This window comes from Anolis sagrei, chromosome 1, assembly GCF_037176765.1.
Source record: "Anolis sagrei isolate rAnoSag1 chromosome 1, rAnoSag1.mat, whole genome shotgun sequence".
NCBI lineage: Eukaryota > Metazoa > Chordata > Lepidosauria > Squamata > Dactyloidae > Anolis > Anolis sagrei.
This window is the reverse complement of record NC_090021.1, coordinates 99657907-99672781: the sequence shown is the minus strand read 5'-3', so window position 1 is coordinate 99672781 and position 14875 is coordinate 99657907. Positions and strand designations below refer to the sequence as shown.

General features: G+C 40.5%; 1 protein-coding gene across 4 annotated transcripts in view; it reads right to left on the bottom strand.

Annotated features, from left to right (window-relative positions):
- The window catches only part of FBXL4 (F-box and leucine rich repeat protein 4), a 45592-nt gene extending 31496 nt beyond the window's left edge, over positions 1-14096 (bottom strand). Inside the window, exons 1-3 of one of the 4 annotated variants that reach the window (XM_060753077.2) lie at positions 13928-14096; positions 4150-4286; positions 2979-3573 (exon numbers count right to left, since the gene is read on the bottom strand). In XM_060753077.2, the coding sequence (XP_060609060.2) occupies positions 2979-3487 (509 nt within the window). In that variant the 5' untranslated portion in view covers positions 3488-3573; positions 4150-4286; positions 13928-14096. The other 3 variants (XM_060753076.2, XM_060753074.2, XM_060753075.2) reach the window with 3 other exon arrangements.
- Positions 14097-14875: the final 779 nt, after the last annotated feature.

Here is a 14875-nt window from a genome sequence, read left to right as displayed (position 1 = left end):
TGGAAAGCGAGAAACTCACAACATGACAATACCAGGGAACATATTGGAAACTTAAAAAAAAACATTTGAAAGAGAAGAGACATAAGGTTGCTGTAGCCTGGGGCAACTCTGTGTCATTTGTTATGTCTAATTCCTACAAGGGGATTAGACTATTTCTTCTATCTTTGGAAGATCTATCAAAATTTAGTAGTTTTGATGGCTGTGAGGAAACTGTTTCAAACTGCTGAATTTGCTGGGGGAAATTATTGCCATCATACTTTAGACATTGATCACAGTGGATGCAGGATGTTCAACAGATGAATCATTGGCATGATCCGGTAGGATTCTTCCTATTATCTTAAATACTTGCAGAAGGCCAATCAGCAAGGTTGTATGGATCTCAACACCACATCCTTTTCTTGTAGTATCACGAGTATGGAAATGTGGCTATGCAGAAACTGAATGCTTTTAAAACATATCCATAAAGTCTGTATGCCAAAATTCATAAATAAACTCACTATATAAGCAGATAGCCTTACAGGATGCATATGTGCATGAATCACCTTCTTTCAGTATGGTATGCTGCAAAGAACAACTTGGCACACATGAAGTTTAGAAAAGTTTCATTAAAATGTAGATTGAGAATCTTAAGACAGAATCTCACTCATACAACACAACTGCAAGATGTCAGGAAATGAAATAAATTCAGTGCCTCAAGCTGAAGAAAGCAGTACTTATTAAATCTTTGCACTGCTTTAATAAATTCCTTACTCAATTGTTTGCACAATTCTTTATGTATCTGTTAAATCTGAGGATGAAACTTCCATTTATGTAAGTCTACCTGAGTAACAAGATACTCAAGCCAAGACAGATCTATGAATAAATATGTTAAGAATATTTGTGTTATATGAAATAAAGAAATATATCTAGGGGCTTCAATTTCTACATTAAACAGATTCTTATGGACTCTACTTCATCAAGTATTCAGCTAGAATAAAATGCTCCCGTCAACATTTTCTGTACAATACAAAACTAGAAGGGAGAAGTGAAATGTGTTTCTAGTAGCCACTTATTTTAGCTAATATGCACTATAACCAGCTTTACATACATGTAAGTTAACATACATGGTCACAACTTTGCAGATTCAAGCATACTGAAACATTTTTTAAAAGCCTGAAGCAACAATTAATTATATCCTCAAGTTGCAATACAGTCCTATACATAAACCACAGATACAACAGGATTCTCACTATTTTACAGCATTCTAACTGGCAGCAATTTTCCACATGTCTCTAGCAGAAGTATTTTCCTGGCTGGCTAAACAGGGATCGTAGAAATGTAAGTTATTGAACCGGAATCTTCTGCTTTTCCACTAGTACTGAGAAACAGAAAAACAAAATATATAGTACTCTTTTGGGATCAGAAGTGGGAAAATGTCTTTTGAATATATAGTGATGTAGATTTTCTGTAAATATTAGTGACGTTGTGCTAATAACTCATAATATTTCTCAAGGAATACTGATAGCTTACTTAGTTTTTTAACAGCCATGGATAACAACAACTTTTACATTTTTATGTTTAATTTCCCCACTGTATTTGCATAGAAGAAAAGCACTGATTCCAAATCTGTCCAATATGTTAACCTATTAGCAATGTAAGTTTTTCTATCAATGCTGTCATCAGAGAATTGAAATGATAAAAGATGGGTTTTTTCGATAGCTGCATTCACAAACTCCCTTTCAAGGAGGGCTACATGGGACGTCTCCTAGCCACACTTCTGTAGCTTTAAAAAACACTGTAATATTTTAAAACTGAAAGCTAGTGTTACAAAGTGGCTGGAACTTTGGACTATGATTATGGAGACCAGGATTTGAATTCCAACTCTGCCATGGAAATCTACTGGGTGTGAAACAATCAATAAAAATATATGAGAAAAAAAAAGAAATCTACTGGGTGAATTTAGGGAGGTCACATTTTCTCAGCCTCAGAAAAAGACAAAAGCAAATCCCACTCTGAACAAATTTTCCAAGAAAGCCTTAGCATTGCCATAAGTTGGAAATGAAAGTGTACAACAACCAGGCATGTAGCTGGGGGGGGGGGGGGGGGGGGGGGGGCTTGAGGGGCTTCAGCCCCCCCCCCCCCAAAATTCTCATGTTGGTTCGCGAAAAGGCCTTACTGGTGCATTATTTAAACTGTTACGTTTATTCATATCATGATCTGATCACCATACTCAATATATCCCATATGCATGGGGGTATTGGGGTAATGATACAAAAGGTTTGCTAGGCTAGACACTCTTTCACTCAGACTCAGCCCCCCCCGAAACTCAGCCCCCCCCGAAACCCCTTCTGAAAAAATTCACCACCCCCCCCCGAAATGAAATCCTGGCTACAGGCCTGACAACAACACATTTTCAAACTATTTTAATGTTAATATTTAATATTATACCTAGTCTAACTATATTTTAATACTTATAATTTAATGTGCTGTGAAAAAGCAGGAGTGTAAATCAAAGTAAACACTACACAGCAAATGACTGACTGGTTTAAGGCTTTGGACCATCCTTACCACCTCACCAAGCTTCTGAGTTCCCTGGCATGTGACCATGCAATAGCAAGTAGACTTTCTAACAATGAAATACAGAAACTTACTCAGACACAACTCTGATTTAATTACAAATCAAAACAATATAAAAATAGCAGAAGATGGAATGCTCTGACAAATTGTCATTCTGCCCTGAGCTCAAAAACATCCCAAAGCATTAAGTGCTGTTCTGAGTCAGTCCAGTTCAAAGTGCAAAAGTGGTACAACTGGTAGGTTCTCCAAGCCTAGAGTTTTCCTTGCCCTGTAACTAAGCAGAAATGTGATATGGGCCATGTTCTTATGCTCCTGAATAAATCACTGCTCATAAAACAAGACAAAACAAGAAGCATTTAAAAAAGAATAACATTTTAATTTCAACATTTCATTTTCATGGGAAAAAAAATAAGGAGAATTACCTTACTTCAGCAGGGAGATTTTGCGAATAGGGACTTGCAGAACATGCCAAAATCCTAACGACAGCACCAGGGTGATATGTTTCCAGAACACGGATTGCTGTAGGATAAACTTGTTCTTCAAAAGCAAGTTCTACATAGTCTTGACTGTGGAAATCAGGTGGTGTCCTTGTGAAACGTGCTCGTGAACTAGGACACATTTCCCACCATGTTCCATAAGTTCTAAATACTGCAGTCTGTGTGAAGTCACCAGAACTAGGGTACACATTAGGAGTTCCTGCCAAATTCCACATGGTATATGACATGCTGTTTTCACTACCATAATGAGAACTGAAATCCAACACTTCTTTGGCATACTGGACTAATTCAACATCAATAGGTAAGGTTCTGTTTGATTCAATGGCTCTCCTGTTGGTCATTTGCTCTCCTCTTGTTGCTGTCCTAGCTTGGCGCCGAAGGCAAATATAGTAAAACATGCTCAGAACTGTCAACATGGGAAATGCTGGCGACATCCAGATAAATATTATATCTAGACATCAGGTATCCTTAAGACATACACATCAAAACTTTATGAGATGTTTTTAAAATACCAGGGAACCTGAATAAAAACAAAAACAAAGTATAGTTAATTATCTCCTAAATTTGATAACTGTTACTTTTACTGACAAATGCTTGTCGGTTTTACATTAGCGTGTAATCAATAAATATTATATATCTCATGAGGAAAATAGTTACTAAAACACCTAATCTAAGAATTTGTGTTTAATGTATTTGGGAAAGTAAACCATGAAGATAAAGCTTTTAAATACATGTGTACACAGGGTAACATATGCTTGATTAAAACACACATCTTTTGACCCACACAAAGTTCTTTCCTGATTTTGCTACAATACATGTATATGTGATGGTCACATGCACAGATGTTGAGGCTGGATCTACACTGCCAAATAATGCAGTTTGAACTGCATGGTATGGTCAGTGTAGAGCCATACAATGCAATTCAGTGTCATTCACACTGCATTATTTGGCAGTGTAGATCCAGCCTGAGCCAAAACCTGAGTATTATTAATATGAAAATATCAAAAAGAAGCTGATAAAATTTGACTAAAAATCTCAATCATGTCTGCCTGCAACTCATGGAGAAAAATTATCAGCAAAGACTTGAGACACTCACCCCAACAGAAAAATCAGTAAACCTCAGAACATTATCACTTGAATCCACCAAATCTTTGTTCTATTCCATATATCCATTAGGCAATACTGGTCTTTATGCCCTTACAAACACTGTCAAACACAGAACTCCATTTTCGACTAGGAAAGGAAAAGAAAAGAAAGGAAAGGAAAACTTAAAATGAGCCAGCTTCAGGCTTAGCTCAATGATTTCAGCAAAGCTTTAGCAAAAATTCAGAAGCAGGATCCCCTAGGATGACAGAAGGGAACAGAAACATTCTCAGAGGCAGGGGCAAGAGGAATGAAGTTGGAGCATAAGGCAGAATAAACTGAGTACCAAGATCCAGGAATTATACACAAGAATACTTCAAATTATAACTTCAATAAAAGATAAGAAAAATACAAAAATGGAGTGGATACGGGTAACATTTTTGACATATTAAAGGTTCATGTTTAACAAACAGAAAAGTGTTCAGAGGTCTCAAAATCAGTCTTAAGACAGGCATGGAAAAGCTTCGGCCCTCTGGGTGTTTTGGACTTCAACTCCCACAATTCCTAACAGCTTACTGGCTGTTAGGAATTGTGGGAGTTTAAGTCCAAAACACCTGGAGGGTTGAAGTTTGCCCTTGCCCGGTTTGGGGCATGGTTATCCATTATAGCTTATCTAGAGATAACACATGATCACCATACTCATATCCTTATCAGTGCTGGGATTCAATGAAGCCATTTTTTTTCCAAACAGATGCTGATACAGAAAACTTTTTCAGTATTTGTTAATCTAACCTATCGTGAGATTCCTAGTCAATCGCCAGCCCCTCTCTCTTTTCAGACATAGTTCATTTTAATCAAGAAATCTTCATATAACATGAATATCCTTGAAGATTTATTTACAAGTCTGCATTATCAGCTACTAACACTACTAAGTATAATTGTCTTGATTCAGACTCAGATTAGAGTACAATATTCAATTATCTAAGAAGTCCTATTGAGTATACATGCAGAGAACTGCTCTGAAAATGAATCATTTTATTGGCCCCACTTAAATTACTAGCTATAACAAACTTGGGTTACTTAAGTTTGTCTTAAGTTTAGTCAGATGTAAATCACTAAGTCCAATAAAGCTGATTTCCAAACAAGAGTAAAAAACACTGCAGCATCAGTTGGCTTCAACTGATTGTCTTTACAATTCTCCCAACATCTATGACACAGGACCCTTCTACACTGTCATATAATCCAGAATCTCAAAGCAGATAATCCATATTATCTGCTTTGAATTGGATCATGAGTCTACACTGCCATATAATCCAGTTCAAAGCAGATAATCTGAACTGTATACAGATGTGTAGAAGGAGCCATAGTCACTTCTCTTCCAAAAGCATAAGATTCTTTGGAAGCCAGATTTGCTTCTTCTTTTTTTGTCCTGTCAGGAGCGACTTGCGAAACTGCAAGTCGCTTCTGGTGTGAGAGAATTGGCAGTGTGCAAGGACGTTGCCCAGGGGACGCCCGGATGATTTGATGTTTTTATCATTCTTGTGGGAGGCTTCTCTCATGTCCCCGCATGAGGAGCTGGAGTTGATAGAGGGAGCTCATCCGCCTCTCCCCGGATTCGAACCTGCGACCTGTTGGTCTTCCGTCCTGCTGGCACAGGGGTTTAACCCACTGCGTCACCAGAGGCTCCTGATTTGCATGAATACCAGTAGGATCAATGTGCTTAATTCTGAAGATTATGCTCTTGTTACCTCCTTAAAAAACAGTTTCATAGGATCTGTGTTCTATTAGTAGGAAGTAAAAAAAAGTATCAGTGTTTTAGTAATTTCATAATGATGGCAGCATAAGTTCATTAGGATATTTTCTGGAGATATTGTGGTTGACCAAAGACACCTTGCAAAAGGCATTCTTAACTGTATAAAACAGTTAACAAATTGGTGGCAAGCTCTTTAATTTTAGTAGCATTTCCTTTGTCAACCAGACCTTACAGTATGACTTCACTACCATGGTTGGAAATATTACAACTATTAGTTTATGCACAAGACTTTACCCACTATATAATGAATTGGAGAAGTAAAGTATATCTTTTCTAATTCAAACAGCTATTTTATAATTGTAATGAAAACAAAAACTACCTTACAACTCATACGCAAAACCACATATATAAACAAACACACATATATAAACAAATATATACACACATATATGCACACACAAAACACATATACACAGAAAGGAAGGGGGAGGGAGGGACGGAGGGACGGAGGGAAGGGAGGGAGGGAGGGAGGGAGGAAGAAGGAGGGAATGAGAGAAGGAAGTAAAGAGGGAAAGGTAAAGAAAGAAGGAGAGAAGGAAATAAAAAAGTGAAAGGAAGGAAAGAGAGAGGGGAGGAAGGAAGGAGAGAAGAAACGAAAGAGAGGAAGAGGGGGAGAAGGAAGAAAAGAGACAAGGAAGGATGGAATCAAAGAGCAAAGGAAGCACGGAAAGAAACAGGTAGAGAAGGAAGAAAGAAGGGAAAGAAAAAGAGGGAAGGAAGGAAAGACAGAGGGAAGGAAGGAGAGAAAGAAAAAAGGAAAGAAAGAGGGAGGGAAGGTTGGCCACAGCAACGCGTGGCAGGTACAGCTAGTAATAATAATATAGCAGAAACCCCAGAGTCCATCCAGTCCAACCCCCTTTTACTCTGCAGGAAAAACACAATCAAAGCACACACTCCAAACAGATGGCCACCCAGCCTTTGCTACAAAAACAACAACAGCAGCAGTAGAAACCCCAGGGGCCATTCAGTCCAACACCCTTGTGCCATGCAGGAAAAAACACAATCAAAGTACCCTCTGAATGGTGGGAGGGAAATACACTTTTGGAAGCAAAGAAAGCCGGGGGGGGGGGGGGTGTTCTGGGCAGCAAGAAAAAGAGGCAGTGAGGGTGGCGGGAAAGGGTTTTAGCAGTGAGGAAAAGAGTCTGGACAGCAAGGGGATGGGAGAAAGGATCTGGGTGGCAAGGAAAAGAGTTTGAGCAGCAAGGAAAGTGGGGAAAAGGGGTCTGTGCTGCTGTTGTTTCAAGATGTTCAAAACTTTAATTTCCCTGCATTTCTCAGGGGGAGGAAAGAGGAAGAGCTGTGTGTCAGAATAGTGCTAGGGAGCCGCTCACTATCACCGGTGGAACCCCAAGGGCTCCACCAAGCACAGTTTGAGAATTCCTGGTCTACATAAACAAAGCCAGCAAAAAGTAAAACAGGATAGAAACACTTACCATAAGGAGTTGTTAAAGGCCGGGGGGAGTTGAAATCAACAAAATTGCGAAGGAAGGGTAGGGAGATTTATAAACCCGAGGTACCTAATTACATCACAGTCCCTTACTTAATAACCATTGGAGACCGTACAATCTCTAATTGTAGGATGCTGCCCCTGTATCTCAATCCCCAGTTTCTTACACTTGGAAAGACCATTATTTTCAGAAGCTGCAGATTCCTATCTATTATTCTCTTTCCCTCCATCCTAATTGTCCGACTCCAGAGGATGAGTTGTGACACAGGCAAAAAAACTGTTAAGACTTTAATACGCCATGTTAATATCTTTCTGGAGGAGTTTGTAAATATTATTTATTTATGCTGTATCCAGCCTTTCTTCCTCCTAAGGAGAAACATCAACCTATGAACCAATGTTTTAATGAAGGGCAAGTGGACATGCCTCTATCTTAAAATTTCAAAAGAGACATAATTACATCAAACGACTTCAAAGATTGTGTGATATTGACAACTGGTATAATTTCTATTTTCTCTTATCATCATATGGCAAAAAATATTGAACTGTATTAAAGGAATTTAAAGAGGAATATATATTTACATTCAACCAATACAGCATAAAAGCTATGTGATTTCTTTAAGGAGTTAATAGGAATTGAATTTTAGGAACTGAACATATTATTTCTAGTGGTATTCATGAAAATCCTGGTTTTAACATAAGCAATGCCAACAACAGGCATGCTAATATCGTGTATCTGGAAGCAGTCAAGGCATGCAAACATCACAACAGAGAATTGTTGTGACACTCAGCTCATCAAAATCTATGAAAGCTTAAATTTGCACTGGTAACTATATTCCAAGTGCCTTTCTGGTGTCCTTTTTAATTATGCATAGAAATAATTGATCAATACAATATATATTCACTGAAGGCCAAATAATATCTTGGAAGATGCTGTTTTCTATGTTCAGGAATAAGCCAATTATTACTTTAAAAAGCAAACGACATGCTATTCATTGCTGAGGGAATTTGATGGCAAAAAACCCCCTTTAAATACATAGCAATTTTAAGATATAATGATATACAGAAAACTGGAACTGTTGTTTGCGGTAATTATTTTAAAATTTTAAAATATTAAAACTATATTATAATACAAATATAATAGAATGTTAAAATAACAATATGAAGGGGAAAGTGAACACTTACATTTGAAAATAAGACAGCATGTATAAAATCAAAGTGACTTTTAAAGAAGCACTGTTTTGCTACTGTTCAGAAACAGTATAAAGCAAAAACACACAGGAAGCTCTTTTTTAAAAACCCAGTATTTTAAATAGCTATGTAGCAAATTCTCTTAAGTATGTACATACATGCAGACAGTAGATAGATGATAGATATAGATTAGTTTAGTTTCCTGTCAGCAGAAAGGGAAAAAAATATATCTGACTTTTAATCAATTCATAAAAAATACTAAGGCATGCCCTGATAACCCCAAAATTACATTAACCTTGAGAAAGATACATCTGTACAGACTTATGAGTCAAAATGTCCCCAAATTAATCTTCTTGCCTCAGCTCTTAGTTGTTTACCTTCAATGGCAAACAGAAGTAATGCCTGTAACCTGTTGGGAGTCTGTAACAAGGATGACGAAATCTATCTTAAAATAGATGCAGCACTTGTGTAGCAGACATTTACCAGAACATGCTCACTGGACTAAATGATGTCTGCATTTGAAAAAGGATTTCTCTCTCTCAACAAAGCCAAGAGATGACAGCAGCTTTTGCATGTGAAAAGGGGACTAGAGCAACAGTGACAGAGACCTCAAGAGTGATTCCGATCGAAAACAAGAAAAAATGTATCTGAAGATCAACAGTGGGGCAAAAAAAAAAAAAAAAAACAACCACCAGCAAACATGTCGTTTTATACAAATACTTTTGCTGCAGCACAAAATTGCCCAGTGGAGCTGTTTCAGGTAGAGGGCTAATCTAACCTGGCCCAAAAGAGAATGTGGCCATACAAGAGCACACCGTGAGGAGCTTGCCCACCATTTTGCAGATAAAGATCATTTAGATTTGGTCTGACTTAGATGCCACAGTGAATGTAACATTGGCACCTGCTTGTCCAGTGTGATGGATACTTTTCAATTTGTGCAGCCTGAGGATGTGGACAGGATTCTTGGAAAGGTGAGACCCACCACATGTGCTCCAGACTCTTGCCCTTCCTGGTTCATAAAACAGGCCAGAGGGGGTCTGGTAAAGTGGGTCAGGGAAGTGACTAATGCTTCCTTATATCAGGGCAGAGTCCCCGCAGGCCTCAAGGAGGCTATGGCAAGACCACTTCTTTTAAAAACTTTCTGTACTGCACAACTACAGAACAGTCTCCAATCTCCAATTTTTAGAAGGTACTGGAGCATGTGGTAGCTTCGCAACTGCATGTGTTCCTGGATGAAGCAGATTATCTAGATCCATTTCAGTCTGTTTCAGGTCTGATTGTGGAAGAGAGACATCTTTGATCACCTTGGGGGATAACCTAAGCAGAGAACTGGACAGGGGGAGTGTGGTTCTCCTGGAGTGGCTTTCGATACCATCAACCATGGTATCCTTCTGAGTTGCTTTTCTGAGATGGGGCTTGGGAGATACTTCAGAGGCTTCTTTCCTGACTGGAGGGATGTTCTCAAAAGGTAGTGCCGGGAGGCTTCTGTTCAACTCCTTGGCCACTGGCCTATGAGAACCCTCAGGGCTCTGTGTTGTTCCCAATAATAATAATAATAATAATAATAATAATAAATTTATTTATTTATATCCCACCTCATCTCCTAATATGGGACTCGGAGCAGCTAACACATAAAAGGCAAATATTCAATGCCAACAAATACATACATACAGACATCTTCTATATAAATAAAAATGTAATGTCTGTTTGTGGGATTAACAGAACTCAAAAACCGCTGGACAAATTGACACCAAATTTGGCAGCAAAACACATTCTAATCCAATCTATGTCTTTCAAACAAAAAAACCCCATTAAAAATGAAGGGGAAATAACATAAAACTCCTCAAAAAGAAAAAAGCCTTTCAGAACATGTGCGAAAGCCCCTCTCCCCATTGCGTGAGAAGAATGAAGCACCAACCGTTGTGAGGGAAGAGAAGTCTCACCATGGAGTCCCTTTCCATGCAGGAAGGCAGAGTCCTTTTTCTTTTGGGGAGTGGAGGGATTGAGGAAAGGAAAGAGGGAAGGAAGGATAAGGCCTGGCCCAACAGAGGGGTGGGCAACTCTTCCCCGAAGACCAGAAGATTGCAAAGCAAGCCTGACAGCAGGAGCGGCTGCACACCGCCTCCCTCGTTGAGTAAAGGGAGGTTGTGAACCATGAGAAGGCCAGCAACTCTCCCACTTGGGCTCCACATCCCCCCTTTCACCCCCCCCCCCAAAAAACCCTTACAAATTGTCCCGGAGGAAGGAGAGGAAAGAAAGGAAAAGGAGAGAAGAAAATAGTAAAGGATTGGTGAAAAGAAGAGAAGATTATGAATGGAAGGAAAGGTAGAAGTAAAGAAAGAGGAAGGAAGGGAAAGGAGGCAGGGATGGCAGAGGAAAGGAAGGGAAGAGGCAAGGAAGGAACAAAGGAAGAAAGAAAGGGGGAAACTGGTGAAGGGAAGAGAAGAATATAGCATCAGAGTCCTAGAGTTGGGAGACACCTGGTGGGCCATCCAGGCCAACCCCATTCTGTGAAGAAGCAGGAAAATCACATTCAAAGCACCCCCAACGGATGGCCACCCAGCCTCTTTTTCAAAGAGGCTTTTTTGAGTGTTTTGGCCAGCATGAATATAACTGAAAAGCCTTGCAGCTTCAGTGACTCCTTCTCATTACTTTATTTTCCATACCACCTTGCACCTTAACAGCCTGGCTTCTACTAGCCAGCAGGAAACCTTTGGTGGGAGGAGTTCCCTAGCCCAGATTGGTTCATGTCTGTAAATCCTGTTTTCTGAGGGCCACAGCAATGCGTGGCCGGGTACAGCTACTAACTTAATAAAAAGCATTTTAAACCCAACAACATGCTGCTCGTATACATAAAACTACTGGGAGTAGTCATCCGGAGTTTTGAAGTGCCATCTATATGCAGATGATACCCAACTCTATCACTCCTTCCACCTAATTTCAAGGAAGCAGTTCCTATAGTAAACCTGTACCTGGTAATTGTAAAAGAAAGGACGAGGGCAAACAAATTGAAGCTTAACCCAGACAAGACAGAGGCTCTTCTGATCAGTCATAAGACAGATCTAAGAATAAGGAGAGAAAGAAGACACACTCAATCTTCACACTGAGATCCAGTTTCAAGGGGCCCTAGAGTTAGAACCCAATGCCAGAGAGGATATATATTGGTACTGGTTTAGTGTCTCTTATCTGGAATTTCTAAATACTCCATAATTTTAAATTTGTCCACATAGATGGCTAAGAGTGTAACAACTTTGATTTGTGAGAGTTAAATGTACACAAACTATCAAAAATATAGTACAAAATGACTATGTGTATAAGATGTTATGCCAATATATTTTACCATCCTGTGAGAGACCTCTCATGTCCCTGCATGGGAAGCTGGAGCTGACAGATGGGAGCTCACCCCGCTCCCTGGATTCAAACTGCCAACCTTCAAGTCAGCAGTTCAGCCAACACAAGGGTTTAACCTATTGCACCACCGCGGCTCCTGCCATGGCAGTTAAAATGGTGACAACCGTGTTGATGCACCCTTTGTAAACACAGCAAAGTGGGCCTAAGTAAGATTTGGGGTGCATCTACACTATAGAAAGAATGCCGTCTGACATCACTTTTAACAGCCATGGCTAACAACTTGTTTATTTATTTATGACATTTCTATCAGCCTTTCTCATCCTGGAGGGGACTCAAGGTGGCTTTACATACAGGCAACAATTTGACGCTCTCAAACACAATGTACACTTAAATAAATATTAAAATAGAATTTTAAAAAATGCATTGAAACAATTAAAACATTTAAAAACAATATATCCAGAGTTAAGCAATTGAAGACCTGGATGTGGGACCAGGCTTTTGGACATTCTGGCAGCTAAAGGAAAGACCTGAGGATGGGCAGGAATTGACGGAACGGAATGGATTTATGGAACTCTGAACACTGACCATGAGATTGTTTACTATTGTGTTATGTACTGATGTTTTTAACCTGTTAACTGCTTAATTGTTTTTATGTATGTGTGTATTCTTGACATAGGCATCGATTGTGCCTTCCTTTGTAAGCCGTCCTGAGTTCCCCCTTGGGGGTGAGAAGGGCGGGGTATAAGTAACTGAAATAAATAAATAAATAAAATGTAATCCACGAGTGAAATTCGGGCCTTTCCAATGGTCACTGCACACTGTTTCAAGTCTATGTATTGCACAAGTTTTCTAAAGGCTTGGTCACAAAGCCACTTTTTCACTCTCTTGTGGAAGGTCAGAAGGAAGGGGGTTGATATAACATAGCCGCGGAGGGAGTTCCACAGCCAAGGGGCCACCACTAAGAAGTCCCCGTTTCTTGTCTCCGACAATTGCAGCTGCGAGGGAGGTGGGACCTAGAGAAGGGCCTGCCCAGATGTTCTTAAACTCCGTAATGGTTCATAGAGGGAGATACGTTTGGACAGATAAGCTGGGCCAGAACCGTAACTTCCTATCATTGGTGTATTTTCATAGATATTTTAACAGTTTTTGAATATTTAATTTCAATACCCCTATATTTAATTCCATTTTTAAATTGCATGTTTATTTATTTGTTTTTAAATATTGTTTGCCGCTTTGAGTCTCTTTTAAGAGAGGACAAAGTGAGATAAGAAATAATGAAAATTTAACTCTACAGCGGGCATGGGCAAGCTAGGGCCCTCCAGGTGTTTTGGACTTCAACTCCCACAATTCCTAACAGCCTACCGGCTGTTAGGAATTGTGGGAGTTGGAGTCCAAAACACCTGGAGGGCCCAAGTTTGCCCATGCCTGCTCTAGTGTGATTCCAATGAATTTGCCTTTGGGAAGCCGACAGATCCGGGCCCAGCAAGGCAGTGAAAGGTTTCCCTTCCGCCTTCATACAGCTTGAGTGACTGCTTCCCGCCTTGCCATCGAAAGGCCTGAAAAGAAAGAGGGAAAACGCCTGATTGGGGCGAACAGGCCCATCACGACAGACCCAGCTGTCACTCTTTGGAGGGGAATCCCACACACAAAGGACTACTAGTCATTGAAAGCACGGGGACGGGGGGTGAGGAAGGCGGGAAGCCGAGGAGGCCGACGACGAAGGGAGGCGCCCTCTCCACTCACTCCGGCCGCCATTTCGCGAGGCGCCGACGAGGCCTCCTCCTCTCAGGTGGCGCTTATACACAACTCCCGCTTGAATACATATAAACAAACCAAAATAAAATACCTAATCCTTTTCCTTCCCAAATGGCTGGGCAAGAGCGCTTTAACTGGGCGTGTTCCTAGGGAAACAGCGGTATTTCTCTCCCCCGCCCCCAACACACACACACACACACACTTCCCCGAAGCGACGGTTGGAACATTCGCTCTCACCGGCCGCGGCGATGTCCGTTGCTTTCTCCCCGCGGACCCGGAAGTCGCCTCTCGTTTGCGACGAGGCACTCTAACCTTTTCATCGCTCTATGCGCCCTCGTGTTCTGAGCAGTTCGTGGTTCCCCAACCATAGGCCCTCCAGGAGTTTGGACTCCATCTCCCAGAATTCCTAACAGTTACCCGAGCTCGCTGGGGCTTCTGGGAGTTGGAGTCCTAATGCCAAGTGGAACCCACGGTTGGGTTTAGCACCTTTTCCTTCTCGAGTTTTATTATACTAGCCACCCCCTGCCACGTTGCTGTGGCCTAGTTTGTGTATATGTGTTTTGTGTGTGTATATATGCGTATATTGTGTATGTTTGTGTATATATTTGTGTATATGTGTATGTATGTGGTTATGTGCATGTGTTGTATTTATTTATTTATTTAGAGCTTTTATAACCCGGTCTTCTCGACCTCCAAAGAGGGACTCAGGCCGGCTAACAACAGGAAATTCATACACAAATAAGCTAAAACATAATAACATCATAACACGTTAATACATTAAAATACATGAGCCCCCGGTGGCGCAGTGGTTTAAACACCTGTGCCGGCAGGACTGAAGACCGACAGGTCACAGGTTCGAATCTGGGGAGAGGCGGATGAGCTCCCTCTATCAGCTCCAGCTCCTCATGCGGGGCCATGAGAGAAGCCTCCCACAAGGATGATAAAACATCAAAACATCCGGGTGTCCCCTGGACAACGTCCTTGCAGACGGCCAATTCTCTCACACCAGAAGCGACTTGCAGTTTCTCAAGTCGCTCCTGACACGACAAAAAAATAATAATTACAGATTAAACAATTACATAAAGCCAAGTCGTCAAGGTAAATCACAAATTCATCATCATCCGTCAGTGTGGTCAGCAGTTATTGACTCGATCATCATTCTGAGAATGCTAAGTTCCAGAGCCA